Consider the following 24,721-nt stretch of genomic DNA (forward strand, 5'->3'; position numbering starts at 1 on the left):
AATGAGGGCTTTCAAGGCTAATAGATGTACTCAGGTTTTTTCAATTTTCTATGGTCTTTTATTATTCTCTCCCTCTCACATAATCTTCAGAAATGCCTAAAAAGCCCTCTTTTTTCATTTTGATTTTATAAAGAGAGACAAGTAAATCCTGATTTAAGCCTCAGCAGCTTGTCATGCTGTAGAAAGCTGCGTGACGTTCCATGGTGCTTGACGGAACCATGTTTTACTCATACCTGGCAACCACATGGTTAGATCAAGCACAACAGAAAATCTCGCTACATAATCACTACACCATCCACTAGGCCAAGGGTAAGACGGAGAGGAAAGATGAAGGGAAGCAGGAGAAAAGCTACAGACGTTCCGGAAGTGTAATACTGTTTACATGACATGCATTCTTCCCGCAGAATGTGTATGACCATAGTAAGAGTATTACTACCAAAGTTTCCTGGAAACACAAAGAAGGGGCTACACTGAAAGGTGCCTCCACCGTTCCTCACAACAGCTTTCGGGGACAACATCCAGGAAGAAGTTGGAGCTGAGCTACAAGGACAACAGAGAAGCTCAAACGATCGGTGGTTTCTTCTTGAAAAAAATAAAATAAAATAAAAAAGGCGCAAAAGACCAAAACTAGAAGAAGGTACATCGGGATTGAAAAGGAAGGACATTGTTTCAGATCAGACACTTCTACTTACAGCCCAAATGGTGAACTCCTGCAAAAGTAAAGATCACCAAGAAGGAAAGAAAGGCAGCAATCCCAATTAAGATAAATAGGCATATACATAAAACTAAGGTCTCTTCTTACTGTAGCAATTTACAGGGAATAGTATGGTAGGATTGGGATTGTTGTGCTTTGTAAACTTTTTCAATAATTTTTTTGAAGCATAATGGTCTTACAGGAAAAACAATGGCATGAAAGATACACAGCACAAATTCAGTTCTTGTCAATTCCTTTTAAAGATGACCTCTCTGCACGATAGCTCTTCTTTTGAGTTATCATTGTAATATCTAGAATGCCATATAGAATGGTGGTAGACAAGTAAATAGGCAAAATTAAGTGAAAAAGCAATCACTGACATCTTCCAGGACTATCATTAGCATATTTGGATTAATCCTCAGGTTGTGGCTTACATGCTTTTTAATGACTTTTCCAATTTACTAATAATGTCATTTAGTTAAAATGGAATCAGATCTTTAAGACGTTTGCAAAGCCAAATATAATAGTTTCACTGCATTTGGGAAATAATACCATTACATTTTTTGAAAATCTGTTGTACTGCGGTGTAAGTTTTCTAAAAAGTAAAAGAGAAAATACTGGGAACAAAGTCTAAATAACTGGTATACTAGGCATATTACATTTAAAATAATCTGCATTCAACGCTGTGACAATGGTGCTTGTTTTACGGTGGCTCCTAGATGGACTCAAATATTAATTAAAGTCTGGGGAAAAAAGGGAGAGGTGGACTAAAGAATCCTTCTGAGTCCGGACTTCTATAATTATTGTTTTAAATAATGTAGACTGAATTTTCAGAAATTGACAATTAAACCATGGTATCTGATATAAAAAGTGTTTTCCAATACCTATTTTGGCGGCTGTCAATTAGTGGGCAAAACTGTATCAAAATTTATGAAAACAACCCAACTTTTGTTTATTTGGTAAATTCAAAATACTAATTTCTAAATTGTTAATGAAATATATTTAAATGTAATAGACAGTAATTTAGTAACCATCATATTAACTGCTGTAATTTTGAGATTTAAGTGATATTAATGTTTTATCCTATAGGTCTTCTGGTGTTTAGAATATAACTTTTTCGGGGTAAATAATAGCTACCAGAGGACTTTCTATTTAATAACTGGGTACAAAATAATGTATTTTAAAGATTGTCAGTGAAAGCCAATCAACTGTTCTTTTCAGTATATTACTTCTGCAGCCAGTGTAATATATAAAATTTTATTAACCATTCAAGCTCAAAATAATAAAACAAAACCTGTTAAGTGCATAAAATTAATCGAATTATAATTCAATAATGGCAAGCAACACAAAGCTCCTTAAAATAGAAATCAAACCCAGAGCTCTTTAGAAAGTAAGTATGGTTTTGCACACTAATGCTATAGAAATATTTTTTTTTATTTACAGCTGTTAAAATATATTATCGTCCAGAATATACCCAGGAGATGGTAAATGTGGCCAATTAGTACTAACATATATTTTTACATAATGATTTAAAGCAAACAAGTCAAGAGGCATTTTACACAACTGGCAGGCAAGGAAAAAAAACAAATAAAGATACATATTTCAAAGAGCTAGTTCTAGAATCGTCAGCCTTGATCGTGTTAAGACGGTAAGATTGTAGTGGTAACACATTTCAATTACTTTTTGAAGAAATATTTCATTCATCTGCCTACATAATTCAAGGCACGTATTGCTCAGGAACTTCTGATGCTTTCAGGTTGGGTGTCAGCATTGTTTGGGGGAGTTACACTGTGACTCCAGGTGCGCAGGGATGTCAAGTCAGACACACAGTGCCACTGCATGTCAACCCGCAGGAAGCACCAGCTTTTCCACAAAATGTGAAGTCACAGTAACCCAAGTCAAGCAAAAAGTAGGGGGCACTTTTTGAGTGTAAAACCTATAAAAAAAAGTAAATCCCATGAGTGAAAACACAATTCTGTGTGTTTGTAACTGACTTCATGCAGAACTGGCTCTTTGACAACAGCGACATCTGTCTTTAAAATCAGCTCCACAAGCTGTATTTTAAAAACAGGTTGAAAGATCAGATATACAAGGTAAGGAGAGAAAATGACTTCAAGTCGAAAGCCATAGGTTCAAACATTTTAGCTACTGTGAAGAATTTTAGATAAGGTGCCAAAGTGTAGGAGAGGGGGCAAAAAGGTGGGAGTTTAATAATATATATGTTTAACATCAGAAGCTGCATGCAAAGGTCAGGTAGGTGTTCAGGAAACAGCTACAAGTGATCTACGCAGAAGTGAATCTATCTACAGAGTACCCACTGTACTTTCAAAGGCATGCATATCAAAGTTTTAGAAGCTATGTTTTATCAGGTGAGGAAAGGGTGTCTGCAGTTAGTCCTACTACCGAGCAAAACCTACCTGGAATGAAATACTGTTCTTTAGCTAAATCAAAAAAGAGAAAAAAAATAGAAGATGCACCTGAATGTCAGCAAGCAGAGATATGAGTTATATTAGATTCAGAACGGACTAAAGTCACTACAGATAATTAAGTGAAAAATGTATATTCACAGCAGTGGCTGAAGTACAATAATGTACAGTGAGTAGTAAATGCATCTAGAACCATGGACAATAACCAGCTTTGTCTTGATATTCGCTTTTTAGTATGAATTAATTGCTGAATGTGAAATAGGCCTGGAATAGTTAGGCACCAAAAGATATAGAATGTATTTTATCATGAGAAAATAGAAAAGATTAAAAGAAAGCAAATAGTAAATTTCAATGAAGTAAGCTTCTATTTAATATTAATACAATGCATTTATATTTAGCTCTTTATAAACAAATGTAATGTTCCCCAAATGTTAAAAAATGCCCTTTGGGGGGAAATGCATCCTCACACTCCTATTCAAAATAATAGAATGCAAAATGAGAAAACAGCATTCCCTGTGAGAAGTAGGGGATCAGGAGATTTTTTACCCCTACTTCTGAGCCTGAGCAAATCTTGTAACTAAGTCTCAGTTCACTTTCTGAAGAAATGAAAACATGATTAATTACCTTAAGTTTCTCAAGGAAGAATAATATAACAAACATGAGACCTAACAGGCTTAAAACGCATTCTGAGTTAGCTAAAAGGCCCTGTTAAGTTTGAATCCTGGGAATATAGCATAAAGTATCCAGGCATCTTTTTTCTTGGCCGGTGGCCTATTTGTTCTGCTTCACATAGTGTTAAAAATGTTACATACAGGCGGGCCATATGAATTGTGTTTATAGTTTTATTTTTTTCATTATGGACAGAAGAAAAAGAAATATAATTCTACAGTGTTTGGTGATTCAGCTGAAGGCCAGCTGTCCCTACGTCTCACATAACCACTACGGTGGGTAACACAGGGGAAATGTCAAACGAAGTAAGAAATTACCTGAACAACGGAATTTCTTGCTTTTGATCTGTCCGATTCTTTTGTTTGCCAGACGCCGGGGGCTGGTGCAGCGGGCACCACTGGTCTCGATTGGGTTGGTATGGAGATAATCCGCCAGCCACTTGAGATGGCAGTCACAAATAAAAGGGTTCTGGGCCAAATGCCTTTCAGAAACACACACGGAACACTTTTATATAAGACTGGCAAGGAACTCAACCCTCAAACTCAGACTGAAAACAACGGTCATCTACCTTGACCCAAATCACAGAGATAACATACATCGTCTGAATGGCCCGGAGAGGTGAAAAGGTCCCCTTTGCGATGGTCTGAAGCTTGTTGTCATATAAGGAGAGAAGATTCAAGTTGTGCAGATCTTGGAAAGCATCTACCCGAAGGCAGTTTATCTTGTTGGCATTCAATAATCTGTTTGACCAAAGAGTTGTAGAATTAAAGTGTAGCACCTACTGCTTAAACCACCTACAAGAGCCTGTCCTTGAGAAAACCCAATCAAGAGATACATTTTTTTTAACCTCAACACAAACATTTTAAGTAATATTTTAGGTATCACGGGCTGAAGATTGGGGGTTATACCAGATAAAGCAAGGGACATGTCATCTAAGAAATGCCACAATCCAATACTTATGCATTTAATGAACTCTGATTACACATCTTCTCTAGAAGATGTAGCAGTAGTGCAGTAGACCCAGGCTTCATTGTCAAAACCATCGTAAGAAATGCCATAAACCATTAGTCCTTCAAGCTGCTCTTTGCAAAAGTTCAGTGTATTCTCCAAACAGATGACAAAGTGAACCTTCTAAAACATAGATCAGGTCGCGTTAACTCCAGTCTTAAAACCATGCAACAACTCCCAGTTTGCTCCGAATGAAACCTAAGTCCTGACAATAACTTGCAACACCAAATAGGCTGTTTAGCGCCACCTTCTGAACCCTGCAACCTCCAAGTCCCTTCTCAGGGGCTGCTTCAGGTCCAGCCATACAGGCCTCCTTGCCAGACTCTTTTCTGCTTGGAATGTTCGCCCGGATGTCTACCTGGTAAATTATTTTGCTTGAGTCTGCTCAAATCTTACCTTCTCAATTCAGCTTACCCTGACCACTCTCTTTAATACTGTCAGACTCTGTGTGCCTCTCCCCAACCCCTAGCACTCTGTTTCTTTACTTTGACCTACCGTTTCTATTTTCTGAACTACATATATCTTTCTTATATATGAATTCCTTATTTATTATGTTCATTTGCCTGTTTCCTTTCCCAAAGTTCTAAGCTCCAGACAGCGGGGATATCTATTTTGTCCCCTGATGTTTCCCACGTACCTACCGTGTTTCTCTGAAAATAAGACCTAGCTGGACAATCAGCTCTAATGTGTCTTTTGAAGCAAAAATTAATGTAAGTCCTGGTATTATATTATACCTCGTCTTATATTATTGTAAAATAACACTGGGTATTATATTATATTATATTATATTATATTATATTATATTATAAGACCCAGTCTCATATTATAGTAAAGTAAGACCAGGTCTTAACATTAATTTTTGTTCCAAAAGATGCATTAGAGCTGATGGCCCAGCTAGGTCTTATTTTCAGGCAAACACGGTGGCACATATGAGGTGCTCAATAAAGATTGGTTGTTGAATGAATATTTTATAACCCTTGTGGAGAGTGACATGGTAAATTACCATATTAAAGGTCCTCATCCTACATTACATATATCCATTGAGCTTGGTTTAACACAGTATCCCACAAACTCGTTTATTTCTCACATAAGCTGTTAATATTCTACATCAATATTTTGTGGACCTGTGGTTTACAGATTATACTTTGACAAATATCATCTTCGTAAGTATACGTGTTGTGTCTGAGCTTTTCATGCTGGACTCACCTTTGGGAATACACTTGTCCTGCTTTCCACTTTCCTCAACCTCATGGCCTATCAAGGCCTCACTGAAAGTCCACCTTTTCCAGAACATGACTTCCACCCAACCACAGTATTCCTTCCTCTAGGTTCCAAAGGAAGTTACTCAGTGTTACGTAGTCTCGTCACCTGCTTCACCTGTAGGCCCACTTTGCCCAAAGACAATTTAGCCCTCTGTGGGCGGGACAGTTTTCTGATAGATGTTTTTGTCTATCACCCTTTACCTCAGTGTTTTGATACTCAGGATTTTAACAAATATTCAGTAGCTCAAAAAAAATATGGACTATGTAATTTGAGTTTGTATGCCTTATTATCTAACACTCTGAAAATGTTTTCCCTTTTGGCTACAAGAATCTCCAATGAATATGAGGACTTTCTGTTTTGCTTGCTTGCCTTTTTAGTTGTCACATGTCCATGCAAAGCTATGATTTTCTCTACTTTTTCTTTTTCTAAAATTTTGGCCTTCTCTGTGGTCGATATAACACTTTCTTAAAAGCTTAGAGGCCTGATATGAATGGATTGATCCTATTCCCCCCACTCTAGGCCACAAGTCCCACTGACCTTGTTCCCTAACTTGTCAGTTCTCTGAAGGGAGGAGTTAGAGCACAGAACGTTAAGGACAAGAAAAAGATGGGGAGCCTGGGTGCAACTGAAGAAGGTGCTGTACTTACTTTAAATTATGTGATCCAAAAATTAGGGGGAAAAAGTATTGGATGCTGATTTATTTTGTTCCTTCCATTTATCTATGCTTCTCCCCAGTACCTCATCTGTTCAAGCAAATCTAAGATGCTTAACCAAGTTCTCAGCTAGCAGTGAAGAGACAGTTGTGTCTCTTTAGCCCTGGCAAGCTTAAGAACAAGTCTGAATGAATAGAGATAAAACACTGGGCTGAGGGAATGTGTACAGAATCATTCTAGTAAAGATCAGAAACAATATTTGCTAACTCTTTTGCAAGGGTTAAAAAATAATATGAAACCTAAATAAAATCATTAAGTAACAGAGATCAGTATTTATCATGACTTATTGGTCTGTGGGAGACAGAAATGGAACAAACTGGAGAGTACTGCACATAGTAAGGGTAAATGTTTTGTTTCACAATTTGCTTCATTTGTGTGTGTGTGTATGCATGAAAGCTAGGCTGTGATATAAAATATGTTTCTGGGTAATGATGAAAAATGTAAAACATGGATAATAGGATGTAATTATGAACATATGAACATACATTTCTCAAGTAAAGAAAAATATCTACATTTGGGAAGTTTGTGGGATTCAGAATAATTTGATTCTAAATGAAAAAATCTTAAAGTAGCCTGTGAACTAGTTGTGAGTAATTACATCGTACTCATCTTTGTATCTGCAGCAGCTAGGCCAATACGTGCCCTAAATGGGGTACTCTCTGTGTGTTCGGCGATTTGCACAGAATTTGAGGATCTAAGAGTAAGGACCTTAATATCAGCAGACTTTTTTCCAATTCCCTTTTCATATAAGCATTAAAAATAACACCTGAGGTCAAGTCTTATTCTTAGAACTATGTACAGTAAATACATATTTTGAGACAGCTATTGTCTAAGCAGAGTGGTGTTTAAAGCCATAATCCAGGGATTTACAGATCATTCTCTTACTGAAGATGAGTTTGAGTGTGACTGCTGTGTTCTGGCCTGCAGCGCACCAGCTTTGTGTTAGGGGATGTTATTCCAGAATTGTCACTTCTGCAGATTCTTTGCACAAAGGTGGGTAAATACATCTTTATGTCTCTCTCCTTTCCAACTATTGTTAAATCAAACCAGAAAAGTTTCACAAAAGGCAGAGATTGTAGCAGCTTTAAAGGACAGGGCAGCCAGGATGCACAGAGTCGTGACCGTGTGGAGAGAAAGATTTGGGGACAACTTCAAAGAGTTGTGTCCACAAACAAATAACCATCAACAATGTTAGTGCCACTACGCCAATCTTTTCCATTTCATTCAACTATGCCATTTTGCCTCAAATTTTTCTGAAGCGTCCATGAAAATATGACATAGTAACAGACTAAAATATAATATTGAGTTCAACACATCAGAAACAATGAAATACTTACAGGAGCTGTAAGGAAAACAATCCTTCAAATAAACTTTTTGGGAGTTCTGTGATTTTATTTCCATAGAGAACACTGAAAAAAAAACACAACATAATTTAAATGGAAAAAAAAAATTACCACAACAAATTCATCATATATATATATATATATATATATATATATATATATATATATATATGGCATAGAGGAGGCTAGTAAGCACTCCACAGAAATGTAGGCTTATGATAGAAAGTTTGGAAAACACAGAGAAACAAAAAAAAATGAACAAAATGAATACAATTCATAATTGTAGTGCCCTTTCATAGAAATCGTCATGGTTTTCTATACATACATGGTTCATATATAATGAGAGAAAACGGTATATAACACAAGTGAACACTAAATGTCGAATCCATTGCTTTTTAAAGGGATGCATTTTGGGCTTATATTGGTAAACAGTGCAAGAAATTGATGTTTTAAACATAGAATGCGTATGCTTGAGAAACGTAAGATCTGTGAAGACAGTCATCATTGATATTAAAACAGAAGAATTTGTAAAACGTATTGTCCCTAAGGATCTAGGAACAGAAATGCGTCCTCATAGTACCCGCTTCTGATCAGGCACTAAGTGTAAGGATTGTGACTGAATCCCCTCAGGACATCTGGCGCCGAGCACAGGTTTCGGCACATGGTGACAGTGACATCCCACACTGGACTGATGAGTGAACATTGTTTGATAAGTGAAATGAAGAAATAAATTAGCAGAGGGACAAATTAAAGAATAAATTAACAAAAAAGGGTAACAGGAGGGGATTTCAACAACAAACGACTGGAAATGGCTGATTCATCAAGTCCGCTACTCACAAGTCTACAATGATGCCGATCTATTTTTAGGCCCCAAAGTAGGGAACCACAATTATGTGGAGGACAGAGACACATTATATTTTTAGAAGGACAACTTGCAACATACATCAAGAGTCATAAAGATGTTTATATACATTACAATGTAGTAGTTGCGCTCTGAAGAGTTAAAGAAAAAAGTCAGTGACAGACAATCTTTTTTGTGAAAAATGTTCATCATGTCGTAATTTATAACGATGGAAAAGTAAATGCAAACAGAATGTCTCCAAGTCCTGAAAATGAGGACTGGTTAAATACATACTTCGCATTGATAAAGATCATGTTTTGAGGAATATTTAGTGAAGAATGAAAGTGTTCATGATATAACATTAAAGCTAAAAGAAGCATAATACTAAGGACTATATTACAGTATATATATATATATATATATATATATACACACACACATATATATGTATATATATATATATTTTTTTTTTTTTAGAAAAAATACACACACACAGAGAAAAATGTGGAAAATCTTTGGATGGCAAGTGATTCAGCATTCAGAGTTGAATTGAATTTGCACATACATTTTTTCTTTGTTTTTTACATTCTCTACAACGAGCATACAGTACTTTTGAAAATCAGAAAAAATAGTTTGGAAAATAAATAAATGGATGCCATAATATGTGAATAAAAGTTGAAAGGAGAATCTAAATAATTCATATGTTTGGCAGCAGTATATGATTTTTGCTTGAAAAGGAGGAAAATAACAACAGACGAGAGATGAATAAGGGTGAGGGAAGTCATTCCCTTTTAAGATGGCAGTGAGAGGAAGAAAATTCTCAAGGGAGTAAGTTAAGCTGGGTGCTATATTGTATAAAGAGACATTCCATTGGTTTAGATTCCAGTGTACAGTTATATAGCGTAACATAAAAACATTCATTTGTGTAAAATATAGATTTTTTTTAAAAAAAAGGTAAATCAATCGGAGAAGAAACAATTTTAAAAAATCAAAGAAGAAAAGAGAGAATTCTGTACTGTCAGGGTCAAGGAGGTAAGGGAACTAGGAAAGGGTAAAGCAAGATTAAATATATACTGTAAGGTCAAGAGTCAGAGGAGAGGAGGCTTTCGGAACACAAATGAGATCAAGTTGGCATCCATTCAGGATATTCAATTCAATACCATTCCATCAGTTCATTCAACAATGGATACCATACACTTACTGTCTGCCAGGAACTTTGTTAGGTTCTAAGTTCAGTGCCCCATTAAGCTGCACCCAACTCTTATTTTTTGATGTTTGTGATTTGCCAATGTCCCAGGCACTGCTATGGCTGAGATGAACAAAGAACAACCCAAAAGAACAATTTTGAATTACTGAAGGCGTTTCAAGTTTTGAAACCATTGAAACTTCAAAAGGACATAGGATGCATATAAATTGTGGGAGACTCTTATAAGAATCAAGGGTAAATAATTTAGTAGGTTGTTCATTTGGGACTTTTGCTTTAAAGGTTGGCTCAAATAGCAGGAAAGAAGGACTAGCTAGGAGGTGTGTCATACATATTTGTATTTTGAAACTATTTTTTGCCAGCAAATCACTTTGTTTTCAAGATCAAGTTTAAAAAATTGAGATTTATTGTAAATAAGACAATTGGAGTACACAGGGGGAAAAGGAGGAGATCACACAAAGATGCATGGAATCTGTGTAGGTAATATTGGGTATATGGATTAAAATTCATGCAACTATTATAATAAAGAAATGCTTACTAAATATGATGGGGATGATATTTCTCTACAAAAACACAGCAATACTAGGACTAGGTGCATTTTTCTTACACACAATGAGATCAAAATGATAGCAAGGTAAAGTATCAGAAATCCACAGGCCAGGACTGAGAAGTTGGATGGCAGTCAGAAAACTGGACCAACATCTATACAATTAGGGAAAGACGTATAATCACATAAAGATATAAGTGCAAGAAGGCCAATGAGAATGTGTGCTACACTCATAAGGGGGAAAGAAAATTTAAAAAGAAATTGAAAAATGAAAATGTATTCTACTGAAAAGAAAATAAGTACATGAGGGATTTGAATAATATCATCTGAATACCAAGAATGACAAATTGGGTAGTTTCTCTACAGTTTCTTATATATGACTTATATTCAGCATACTACATACAGTGTACAGTTATGCTGATAGAGAATTTTTTTATAGTCCTTTGAAACAACAGGAAAATTGTAGGCCACTCTTGTACCTGTTACTAGAAGGAAAACTGAGGATCCTAAGCCCAGTTTCACCCTTGTGAGGTTAGCCACTATGCTATACTGCTACAACTTCTTATTTTGCTTATAGAAAAAGAAGCTTTCAACCAGTAAAATAAAAATAAAATAAAAAAGTGTTTATAGACAATGCTTAATATACCAGTATGCTGAATTCTTAAGAGATTATTATTAAATATTATAGAATGAGAGTAATAAAAAGCCCAGAGGATAAAATGGTTCAATAGATGCATGTATTCTAAATGATACTTTGTTAATAATTTATAATATATTAAATTACATCATTAATTATATTAATGTATAATAATACAATGGTATATAGTAATATGTAGTAAAATGAATGTTAATACTAATAAGAATAAATAAATGATAATGCCAATATTTACTAGGAAAGACTAAAAAAACATTCAACAAATCAAGCCCAGTTTCTCTAAGATATACTATGATAATAATCAAATAACAATTTAAAATTGTTTTTTATTTAGTAAGATGCATGAGAGGTATTGGGCAGCATCCCGCCTTTCCATATTTTCACTTCTTTAGCAAATGTAATATTAAGTTAGGCCAGCTATATAACTGAGTACAGTTCCAGACAGACATGTAAAAGAAACTTGTATAAGTAGAAACCCATTTTAGAAAAAGAAGTGCTGCCTATCTGCATGGCTCTTGCAGTTATCTACACTTTCCCAAGTCACTTCACTCCGTGCTGTAAGATTTAAACTCCTGGCTCCTTATGACAAGCTCCAACACTACTCTTTTCCTGGGAACTTGTCTTTCACCATATTTCGTCCCTCTGTCCTCGCGGTTGTATCCCAGACCTTACCAGTGCCAACAATGGCAAACTCTTTATCATTTCACTTTCAACCATCTACTCCCCTCCAGTCATGCTGATATTTTTCTTGCTCTTTCTTGAAAGACTGCATACTCCAGCCTCAGGGCTGTAGTACGTAGCTGTTCCCTCTTGTTCTGAACATTCTTTCTCCCTGTATCTGCAACATATCTGCATAGCTCACTTCTACAATTTGAATCTTCTGGTCTTTACCCAATAATATCACGTTCTCGGGAGGTCTTTGTTGATCATCCTATTTAAAATGTCAGCTCTCCTTCCCTGGCACTCCTTATCCCTTCTCCTTTATTTTCCTTCCGAGTACTTTTTATCATTAGATATACTATATCTCTTGACCAGCATCTAGTTGGTCATCAACCAGTACCCTTGGTCATCTCCACGAGGGAGATTTTTTTGTGTTTTGTCCATGCACGCATCCCTAGAAGCTTGAATAGGGTCCTCTACATTACAGGGTCCCAACAAATTTCTGTTGAACATGTATGATTGTGGTTAAATGAAGAAAAGGGCTATTGCAAATCTGGGTAGTTACATACTTTATGGAGGGGTATATAACTTAATCTTTGGAAGGTCAATTCAAAATGTGAAAGCAGTGGGAAAATGATACTAGTTATCACACTTAGACTTTCTCTAAGATAGGATAGCTGCTTCACCCTTTCCTGGTCTACCTGTTTCATATCATTATATTATGTGGCATTTCACTTCTGGAAAACAGTTCCGATTCTCTCATGTACTGCAATGTTTTGAACTAGAAATTCCCCCAGCGACTTAACTCCCTGACTAAATGTAGTTCTGATGAAGCAAGAAGAGAGTTAAGGAAAGTGAGCCTGAGGGGGCTAGCAGAAGGTGATTTTATCAGTGCTTTGCACCACCTGCATGCACTCCCCAGGGACCACCTAGGCCTGTGTTCACTCCCTGGGGACTACCCAGGCCCAGCCCCAAGAGATAATTTTTCTGTTGAAACACTCCTAGAAAAAAGGGATAAGACCCCGACCAGAATTGTATGTTTTTTGGCGCCTGCACAGACTTCTGGAGTCTGCCCCTAGCCTGAACTTCTGGCTTCATTATAATACAATTATAATAAAATAAACATTTTGTCTTTATTCCCCCGCCCCATGGGTTTTCCGTATGCATTCTGGGTAAGGGCACCCACAGAAAGAAACCAGTTATATATCCAGCACATGCCAATCCAATGACCTCAGTCAAATGTCCTGCATTTGTATGTCACATCCTCTGCTATAAGAAAATCATCTACACTTTCCTACCTAAGAAAAAGCTAACCTGAATTTCATGGCAGCTGTCTACGCGAGATTCGACCCCTGGCAACTCCTCTGTTGGTCCTTCTTTTCTTAAATAAACCTTCTAATTGCTATTTCTTTGTACCTTTTGAATCCTTTCACAACTCGTGAGTGAGTGACCATGACAAGCTCCACAAGGAAAGAATGCTTTTTCATAGCTTTCCAAAAGAACTGCGAACACGAGAGCTCTGATCATGAAAATTAGGTTCCCAATTCAGCAAGAATGTTCTTTTACATGTGTTATTATTTCTTCTACTATTTGCTATTAGTTTATTATGCTTATATAAGTGAGCACATAACAATTTATAATATAACCATTAATTATAACTATATGTTTATTAATAACTACAATGCATTTTATTATGATAAATAAAAATGTTCTATTTATTATTTATTTTATTATTTTTATCCTTTATTTTAATTCTCACAACCACAAAAGTGTCAATTAACATTATTAAGGCAATAGAGCTTAAAAACAAACTGCTACACACAGATATAAATAAGAATTCTCCATCCACATCTCTCTCTTTCGACATTTAATGGCTATCCCTGAAGCACAGGTACTTCAAGAACCAGGAATTAGTACAGTGATTTCACTTTCATTTTTTTCCTTTTCTATGGCTGGGAGGGTATCTATAGTTACTTGCATAATATCACTGTTCAGAATGGTATACACGGTATTTTATGGGCAGTGTGGGTAATTTAACTGAGTTTTATGTAAATTTTGTTATTTTAGAATCTGACATCTCACCCTGAGTGCAATACGTGGCTGTCGTCTACATTTTCTGCCCACAATATTTCCCCTGGCCTCGGGTATCTTCTAATAAAAACAAAAAACATCAAAACAAACAAAGAAAAAACAACCCAAGCAGATACTGCAGGTGAAGTGATAGCTTCCTATTTCCTTTCTTCAAAGAAAACTGTCGTTTTCTGGGCAGCGCAGCATAGCAACCTGAACACCTATGTGCTCGGATGAGCACTTCCATCTTGTTCTCCCCTTGGTATCTTGAGTGTAAACTGTCACCTAAACCCCAGGTGTTTATCTGAGTCTCGCCCATGTGTATCCTGGAATTCTCACTGGTTACAATGCACTTCTGAAATTCATAAAAGCTCTGCAGTAATTTACATCAGTAAGAACCCTTTTCTAAGCAGCAACTCTAAAATGACATGCCAGCCTTCATTTTCAAACTTTAAAATTAAAATGTGAAATAAAGCTTACTTTACTTGATGGACTTCTGAAGATTTTTCACTTTAAAGGAAGAAAAGCCTTTACCCATTTATTTCAGAACCTCTTTAATTTACATAGCTATCTTCCTGAAAGTCCTTTTGACATTAAAAAGCTGTCAAACTTCCTTATCTTTGTACTTTGAGAGATTAAAGCTGTTTCTTCAGGGAAGTCTTAAGGTGATAAAGCAGGGAGTTGGGGCCTCTCACTGGTCATCTTCCACTGTTCTCTGCAAGAGTTCACCCAGCATCATTCTAAAGGGGACTGATATTGTCCCCAGAGACCACAGCTAGCGGCTTAAGGACTGTAATACAACACTGACCAGAGCTCTCCAAAAGAAACACTTTCCCTCCATTTCAGAAACAAAAATTGTCAAAAAAGGGTCTTTTGCTCTCTAAGCAGCAAAATTATCAAGTCCTATGTAACCCTAAAATTGGTGGATTCTAGTGACAGGTACCATTCTTCAATAGAAAAATTGGGAGTCATTAATGATTTCTAATAATTAACATTATTAATAATTCAAAATTTAAAGAAGCATTTATATTATTATGACTAATATATTTCATTATTACTATTTCATGGGTGAATGTATTTATATTAGTATGATTAATAACAATTAGAATTATTAATAGTAAAAAACTTAAAGAAGTATGTATTTTACATGCGATTTTCGTTAAGAGCCACTATTCGTTGTGCACTCTGCTTTCCTTCGGTGATGTGGTCAATACTTACAGTGAATTCAGAGAGCGCAGTCCCTGGAAAGCATCTGGTGCCAGTTCAGAGATCTGATTATTGCTCAGGTCGCTAAGATTAGAAATAGGGTTTGGTTAAATTAAATAGAATGTCAGTAAGATTTACTGCAGGAGAAAGCTACTTATTGCCTTTACATGTCGATTTTGCACCTATCAAGACTTGTACAAAATTCACAACATAAAACATCTGAAGTATCCAAAATTAAAAAAGAAAAGAAAAAATCATCCCTTTAAATTGATTTTGGCCATTTGCGTATATTATTATAAAGATGCCATATCTCATTTTTAAAAATAGAACCTCTAAGATTTGACTACGTACTATACATTCACAATAGTGTGAATTGATATGCGAAATTACAGAGAACTTGAAAATAGTACATAGTTTAGCTATTAGTATTACATTATAGAACTAGCAATCAAATAGTCACATCACTTAATAGTTTAGCTGTCGAACACCTAAATATTCATACTTAAATGGATGGCTTTGCATGGTCATGACCTGCAAAATTGAAAACATTACATATATTCCAGAATATTATTCACTCACATTCTTCTAAGTTTTTTATATGGTGAGAAAGCTCCAGGAGGGATGACCTTGATTGAGTTCTGTTCCAAACGTCTGCAATGAAAAAAATTCAGTTTTTAAATGAAAACGTGAGCTTCCAGGTATGTTTAATTCAAGCCCAGGATTCATGTCAACAAGCAAAGTTGATGCTCTTCATGAGTAATATTTCCTTGTTTTCTCAAAAATAACTACAAAAACTAATTGTGCTAGACCCTAAATATGGAGCAAGACTGGGAACAAAAACAAGGTAATTATAAAAACAGAAAAAAAATCTCAATTTTTAGGCACTACAGGTCTATTAAGTCTGGACTTTGTATAAAAGAGAAAACACCTGTAAGAAACTAATTTGGGAGTAAATTTTAATACCGTTTCCCCCAAAATAAGACCTAGTCGGACAATCAGGTCTCATGTGTCTTTTGGAGCAAAAATTAACATAAGACCCTGTATCACATTTTATCCTCTCCTCTCCCCGCCCCTCCCCTCCCGTCCCCTCCCCTCCCCTCCCCTCCCGTCCCCTCCCTTTCCCTTTCCTCTTGTACCCAGTCTTATATTATAGTAAAATAAGACCGGGTCTTATATTAATATTTGCTCCAAAAGACGCATTAGAGCTGACTGTCTGGCTAGGTCTTATTTTCGGGGAAACACGGTAACCTCAATTTCAGTAAGAGAAATATGTAGTAACACCAAATAGATGTGTTACATGTTTTACAGATAACTATAACTCTTCCACAAAGGAAATTGTTGTTGAATATTAAGTTTTACAAACCTTTTATGTCCTCTACAGAAAGTGTATTATAGGTTCAAAAAAACATAGTTGTTGTACTCAGAAAATTTCAAAGCTTCTTATGAAGCAAAATCTTAAATTCTCAATCTGTAAGTACTTTGGGTATTTTCAGTAAGATTGGACCATGTTGATTCATTATGTGAATATTTCACGTGAAAACCACAGCAGCAAAGTGAAGTGAAACACACCCGAAGTATTTTAAGGATGCCCTAAAATCAGAGAGTTGAAAATAACCCTCCAGCATGTTCTACTTTATGGTTTTGCTATCAGAGAAAGGTAAGATTTTTATCCATCTAGTTATGAACGATGCCAAGAAACACACTTCATTAAGTGTTTTGGTAAATATTTTAGGCCATCAAAAAAATGTTGCCTTTCAGCCCCATTTCTATCCCCAGAAACATTCTTCACCTCCTTCCTCTATTCTCTTCTCTGTGTCCCAGAGAGCTGACTCTGAACCACATACTCCAAGCTTACTTGCCAACTTGGCTTTTGTGAAGCTTGGCCAATGAGAGGCACTTGGTGGGAGAATGAAGGTAGGAAGAGGGGGAAGCCAGGATGGCTTCCCCTCTGTGCCTCAGGAGATGCCCTCACAGTAGTCTCATCTCTCTCCTTATTTCAACTCTGGCTGAGGCCACCTCCTGACTTAATATAGCATCACTTTCTTCTGAGGTCATTGAAGCCCTGGGGTGGTGGTGGTAGGTGGTGGTAGCTTTCTAATTTTTGTGTCACCTTCTACAACTGTTTAATTCATTCGTCATATTAAATCCCACTACTAATATTCCTGGCATGAGCTCCACTTTCCTGCCTGGATTGAAAACATAAATAAATACACACACACACACACACACACACACACACACACACACACACACACACACATAATATGTCATATACATTGGTTCATTTTTATTGAATATTGGTAACATTTTAACTTACATGTTATTGTTTAATGAACACCAAATCAAAACAAACAACATATCCCTAACAGATTAAGTCAAATTGCCTAAATTTGGGTCTGTTCTGACTCCAAAGCCCTTTCCCAGTGCCATGTTTTGTATACATGTGTACATAAAGATAAAAAGATATAGTTTAGTGATTAAAAGTACAAGATGATAAAGACTTGGATTGAATTCTGCATCTGCTGCTGTTAGCTTTCTGGACTTTACAAAGTTACTTTGCTTTGCTGTGTCTGTTTTTCTGAAAAATGAGGAAAATAAAGCCTACTATAAATGCTTTGGTAAAAATTATGAAATGTAGAAAAATATGTATGATAAGATTTTTCTTGCACAAAAAATGGTAAAAGAATAAAAATTTGGGAATATACATGTGTATATATGTAATCACATATAATATACATTATCTAATAAAATGTCTACAGCATATATTAATCGCATACACATATACACACACAGAATATATAAGTGAATAAATCTGACACATGATTTCATCTCTAGTGCAAAATAAATAGTTCCAAGACATGTTCTAAAAGGAATTAGCAGTACAGATTTGCAGATAATTCAGTAACTGTATATTAAACACACACATCATTCATATGGAGGCTGAAAAAATATATATGGTTGCAATTGCCATGATCAACACAGTTAAAATACAGCATTTTCTCTAATTTGGAAACTGTCTTAGAAACTCAAAAAAGTTTTTACAACACCACTAAAGTATGAGATTGGACTGATTGTATCTGTAACATACAGCCCAGATGCTGATTATACACGGCAATAAAACTGACAGCTCTTTGCATTTTCCCCATCTGCTTTTAATGTAAATGGTAAAAACAGCTGCCAGAGAATAGAGCATGGATTTAAAGGGGTGAAGGGGGCGGGGGACGTTGTGGAATGTCTCTAGCTTCTACATCTTAGACTGCCTGTGGTAGCCAAAAAGTCCCCTCATAGGTAATGTCAGTCTTGCATTTGTAAAGGAGGAAGTAGCAGTATTCCTTTGACATTGTTAGGGATTTTCTTGCCTATTACATAATTCTAAAGAAAGGGCTTTCTATTTCTGGCACGTTAATAGTAGCTTTAATAGTAAATGCATGCCACTGAAATCCTTCCTATGTCCCCACATAAAATGACCCAAGGCTATTTTAGACCAGAATATCATTTTCGTTACGAAACTGCAATCTCCAGAACTTTGTAAGTTAAAAAAAAAACACCTTTAGTAGCTAAGTGGAGATTGGCCTCTAGAGGGACATACTTTTCATAGAACTAGCATTTTTGCCTGAATATTTTGCCCACACTAATTGATATCAGCCATCCCTTCCTTGGAATGACTTGTTCCTGAAAATTGTCCATTTCCTTAATCTTATTTTATTTCTTGTGATGTCATTCCAGGGTACAGTCCCCTAAGCGTAAATTCAATTGATGCTTTCATAGTAGAAATAACTGTTATAACTGTTTTTCCATTTGGTCTTTGAGCAGTTAAAGTAAGACTAAAATGTGTGTGTGTGTGTGTGTGTGTGTGTGTGTGTGTTCCTATTGACTTCAGATTTCAGGCAACGACCTTTCGAATGAGTGTTAAAATTTTCATGTGTGCATTCATATGGGTGCATGTTCAAATGCAAAGATACACTCAATACACACAATCACCTGGTTTAGATTTTGAGGGAAATTTAGAGTCATAGGGCTCCCTGATTTCAGGGGGTCAGAGTATAGATTCATAACGTCAATAACATTCCGTTTTCATATGTGATTTTTCTTCAACAACCCAAGAAAGGAAAACATAAATTCTGTTGTTTTGTTTATTTCATTAATAATTAAAACCTTTGGGGAACTTACTATGAGTGAGGCACTGAACTAAGTCCTCCATTTGGTTATAATTTTCATTTTAGAAACATGCAAATTATGTTCACACATCACTTATTTAACAGCATTACTCAATGAGTGGATAGCAATTTGCATTCTCACCCACCTCTGCACTGAGATATTGTCCAAGTTATCCATTATTTTTCTCCTAAAGTTTCGATAACGCTGTGATCACTGGTGGAATTCGAACTACGTAAATTTTCAACTTAATCTTTCCAACTGATTATGTAATCATAAATCTATAACTTAATTCCTAAAAAATGACCATTTTATTAGTCTGAGAATGAATACTACTTTGATTATGCCCCAGCTGTCTTTATTTTTATGTTAAAGTCGACACGGGTTTTATTTTACATCTGATGGGTACCTGTTTTTTTTCCTGTAGATTTTGGGGAAATACCACAATAGCACAAGGTCACTTCTTGGAATAACCTCCCATCACTATCTGCTGTGAAGCCTGCCTTTATCATGCCTTAGAGACATTGCTGCTGTCACATTCTCAGTAGGCTCTTTTCCTCCCAACCACTCTCAACTCCATGTTACAGTAATTTTTCTAACTAACAGGTCTAATCATGCTACTATCCTGCTCAAAATTTTTCCTTGTATCCTATTGTCATCGGGACAGGCGATTATTCAAGATTAGCCTTCTGCTTTAGGTACTAGTGTTTGAAAACTGTTGTAATTTCTCAAAGACATACTACCTCTCCTTTTTTGAGATTTTGCGCATGTTCTTTCCTCTGTCTACAGAGCCCCCAATTTCTCTGCCTGCAAAATACATCCTCATTCCTGAAGATCTCTTGATTCTGCTAGGCAAACCATGGGATTCCTTTCTCAGTGTTCCCTCTGCATATGCACTTTATTACTTATCATATAGTTTTTAAAATATCTATTTGTGTAAAACTTCAATTCTCTGCAGTGTAAACATTTTGAAGGTTGGAAATGTGAAAAAGGTGCAAGGAATTTATATATATATACATATATATAACACACATATATATGTTACACTATGTTACATATATGTGTGTATACATATATACACACATATATATATGTATTTGTTGAGTATGTATAATATAATAAAATTACGAGTTCAAAATTTTGGAAGGGGCAAATGCAGAAATAACATGCAAAAAGGGTTATACATAACGGGAAGAGTGTTTGTCTAAACAAAAAATGGAGAATATATATGTTTGTAAAGTTATATTCAGTATCATAAGTGATGTAATCAGATACAGCGTTCAAGAATTAGTCTTACTTTCACTTCTTTATAATTATGCATGCAAGCGATAGTGAGGAAACTAAACAAACAGAAGTACTTGCACACCTCATACCCAAACTCCATCACTGGGATTCTCTTTGAAAGAGCCTTTTTCCTTACGAGCAGAGTAAGAATCGTCCAGTTAGTTTACACAGTAAAGTGAGTTTCCTTTACCTACTTGAAGAGCACGCCTGAAAATAGAATTTGCAATGCATCTTAGAAGACACTGAAACCACAACTCAGTGTTCTGAAGACCTTGCTAACATCCTTTCGCTTCCCATAATCTAAACATTTCCCTGACCATCTTCTCTCAAGCCAGCTTCTGTGCCTTAAAAAAGGCCACTGAGAGTAAAAGCAATAGCACATAAGAGTGAACAAGACATTCAAAATGGTTACAACCTATGTTCTTACTAACGATTCTCCATGATTTATGGAATTCCTGTATAATGGTTTGAACAGGTGATATGCCACAGAAAATCTATAACTGGATTGAAGAGAACTAAATGTCTACTTTATAGCCATCCATCACATCATACGTGAAATTTTATACCTCAAAACGTGATTTAAGAAATGAATTCTGAGGATTAGATATATAGAGGATCGATTTGCTATTAATGATTCTGTTGCCAGAGGCCAGATCACGGACAGACTTGCCTCAGGCACCCTGTCTGTATGAAAACAAGGTTTCAACCAGTGGAGTTCAAAGCAGCAGAGTGGTGGGAAGCTTCCAGGGGAGCAAGGGCTTCTTTTCTTTTCAACCTAATTTCACCTTACATTACACATTCTATTTTCCCCCTGTGTCTTCATTAGACCATATTCCTTTGTCATTAATTTTTTTTTCTTTTCTGTGAAGCATGGAGGCATGGGCACTCTCTAATGGTTGTGCCTCAAGACTGTCTTTCTCACCCACATTATGCTAAGTGCTGGGGCAGAAAGGGTGAGACAAACATGGTCCTGCCCTTGTTAAGCTTGCAGAATAAATGGATCTTTTGGCATTAATCAAAATATCAAATTAAACTGTGACAAATTCTGCGCAGGCAAAATCTCAGGGGATATAAGAATATTTAACAGAGAGTAGGAAAGATTGCATTATAGAGAAGATATTCAGGATAACAAGGCCTCTTGGAGAAAACCAACCTTTACCTAACATAGGCCTCCACACTAGTTTTCCTATTTTATTTAAACTAAATAAATATACCCATCATAGGACAATGAGAAGACAAATGATATATGTGTATGGCATCCAACATTGCAGGTATTAGAAGTAGAGTAATATGAAACAGCTCTCAGTTTTGCAAAGATCCCTATACCTTAATGTCTTGTCTTTCTCTATGCTCCTTCTCTGTTCTCTTCATATGTAAGTTTCTTAAAGTTTACCATGTCCTGTCTTTCTATCAGTTGGCCTCTCTGAGTTTTTCAATGATCCCTTCTACAAGATCTCAATGAGCTAAGCCATGACTACGTTTCTTTGTATGTAGCTGAATCGAGGAAGGAACACAGGCTTTGGAGTCAAATAAATTTAAGATTCAGGCCAATTTAGCCACTTCACAACTGAAGAACTTTTCTTTTTTAAACAAGATTTTTGAACTGTTTTGAGCCTCATCTTTTTTTTTTTTTTTTTTTTAATAGCAAAATGAAGCTGTCAGCCTGTTAGGTAAATGCCTTTATTACAGAGGAAATAGGACCTTAGAGAAAGATGTCTAACACATCTGTAGGAAGACTGAATTAAGTATTATGTCTAAAGAAGAAGGGGACCCATTACATACTGGGTTGGTCAGCCTCTAACAGAGAGAAAGGAACTTTCAGACATATGTAGAGTGTGGAATCTAAACCAGTATGGGGAACAGGGAAACTTAAATGAATTGTCAGTATTATAGCCATGTTGTAGCCCAGTCTATTAAGCACTCTACTCATTAACTTTTCTCTCACTGATTTTATATTTTAAAGGCACCATTTTCTTTTCTATAGGAAGAGAATGAACTGCTCCTTCACGTTTTATTTTTTTAATCTTGTTAAATACAGCTCCATCCTTTCAGAGATACATCTGCTCTAAACGTTTAATTTTTAAATTATTAATTCATTCAATAAATATTTATCTTATATTTAACAAGTGCCTACTATGTGCCAGGTGCTAGATTTCTTGCTAGGTATTCAGTGGTGATTAGAACAAAACCAGCTCCTGCCTGCATTAGAGCTTCTATTTTAGTAGGAAAGACGGATAGTAAACAAATAAATACATATATAAAAATATTATATACATATAATATAATAATTAGGTAGAGTCAAAATCAGATTCCTAACCCACACAGGGGAGGACATATCTTGGACCACAGTAAAAATATTCAGGATAACAAGGCCTCTTGGAGAAAACTACCAACCTTTACCTAACGTAGGCCTGCAAACTAGTTTTCCTATTTTATTTAAATTGTATAAATATACTCATCAAAGGTCAATGAGAAGATCAAATGATATAGTATGTGTATAGCACCCAATACTGCAGGAATTAGACAAATGTTAGTCACTTTCTATTCCTCCTTTTCCAAATCATTCCAATTCTGACTTTAAAAGAATGTTTCCCTTCTGTATCTTTAACAAATAATTGTTTAATGCCAGAAATGTGTAATTATAGATGCAAGCACAAAGAGAAAGAGAAAAGGAAGAGTCAAGTCTTTCTACCTAGATAGATAAGCAGTTGTTCACGCCAACATAAAGCACGTATATTCTTTTAGGCAGAATTATATTATGAGACAGTTGCAACGAAAAAAGACATACCACACAGTGGGCAATCAAGTCAATATTATTGAATGAAATGTCTGATGACTTCCAATAGGGAAATTCTACTGAAAATTTATCATAAAATACAAATTACAATTTATTTTAAAAACATGGAGGGAGTTTATAATTTTCAGTTTATGATGTTTTACAAATCTGGAATCTGTAAAAAATTTTTAAGAAGATGCTGCATAGCTTTATTTCCCACACTTCATAAATCTTACTGATGTGCTTTATTCTAATAAAAATAAGAGTAATAAACGATATAAGTTACTAAGTTAGTAAGTTGTGACGCTGTGATGAGTGGTAATGGAGGTATTTTGTTGGAGTTGAAGATCAGTGTGATGTATTACCAGACGCTCTACTGACAAAGCTGATAATGTAACAATCAGAGAAGTAAGATTCACCTTGAGCTTCACATATGTTTTCATCTTTACTTACACATTTAATTTATTGTAGCTCTACTGGATACAACACCGCCTCGATATAGGGAAATCCAATGGGGCATATTATTTACTATAACTTTTATGTTACTGAATTCCACCATTATACAAAATCTATCGAGCATACAAAATAGAAGAAAAGCTCTACTGTAAAAAATAAATTAAATTGCAGGAGATAGACCATTTTAAATGTCTCATATTACTTTCAGCTGACTTCATCTGAAACTCACGCATCTCCTTCGGTCAACCCACAACAACCTTTTGTTCTCCTTTCCTAGGATCAGGATTTGATGGATCCCATTATGTGTCCAGACTGGTCTTGTTCCCGCACACTTCTCATCTACCTCTCACACTCTCATCTCTCTCTAATCCCTGACTTTCTTTCTCTCTGACTGTCTAATGATGCAGCTCTCCACATCTTAAAATAAATCCAACTCTGCCCTGCTTTCAAAAAACCCTTTCTCAGACAATCTTTTTCAAACTGCTCCATATCTGCTCTCTCCAATATTCATCATGTACTCTCTTTCTTAACACTCTGAAAAGTGGCTGACTTACCTATCACTTCATCTGGACGCCTCTAAGAACCATATGCTGGTCAAATTCCAAAACCTGTTTTCAGCTCTCTGCTTGGGTCATCAGCTGGAATATCTGACTCATAAGATCATTTTTCTAGAAGCCCCTTTCTCCCTCACCTATGATGACCCTCTGCTGCTTTTATTTAGTCCCCTTGGGTTTCTCTTCTCTTGCTTTCC

At 35.8% G+C, this 24,721-nt stretch overlaps 1 protein-coding gene across 3 annotated transcripts in view; it reads right to left on the minus strand.

Moving 5' to 3' along the window:
• Nucleotides 1–24,721, minus strand: part of SLIT2 (slit guidance ligand 2) — a 337,575-nt gene that overhangs the window by 85,148 nt on the left and 227,706 nt on the right. For 2 of the 3 annotated variants that reach the window (XM_081054248.1, XM_081054246.1), the window contains 6 exons: nucleotides 15,879–15,950; nucleotides 15,312–15,383; nucleotides 8,111–8,182; nucleotides 4,386–4,529; nucleotides 4,107–4,270; nucleotides 3,112–3,135 (listed from right to left, as the gene is read on the minus strand). In XM_081054248.1, the coding sequence (XP_080910374.1) occupies nucleotides 3,112–3,135; nucleotides 4,107–4,270; nucleotides 4,386–4,529; nucleotides 8,111–8,182; nucleotides 15,312–15,383; nucleotides 15,879–15,950 (548 nt within the window). The remainder of the gene's footprint in view (nucleotides 1–3,111; nucleotides 3,136–4,106; nucleotides 4,271–4,385; nucleotides 4,530–8,110; nucleotides 8,183–15,311; nucleotides 15,384–15,878; nucleotides 15,951–24,721) is intronic. The other variant, XM_081054247.1, reaches the window with a different exon arrangement.

The sequence above is a fragment of the Rhinolophus hipposideros genome, assembly GCF_964194185.1.
Source record: "Rhinolophus hipposideros genome assembly, chromosome: 1".
NCBI classification, from domain to species: domain Eukaryota; kingdom Metazoa; phylum Chordata; class Mammalia; order Chiroptera; family Rhinolophidae; genus Rhinolophus; species Rhinolophus hipposideros.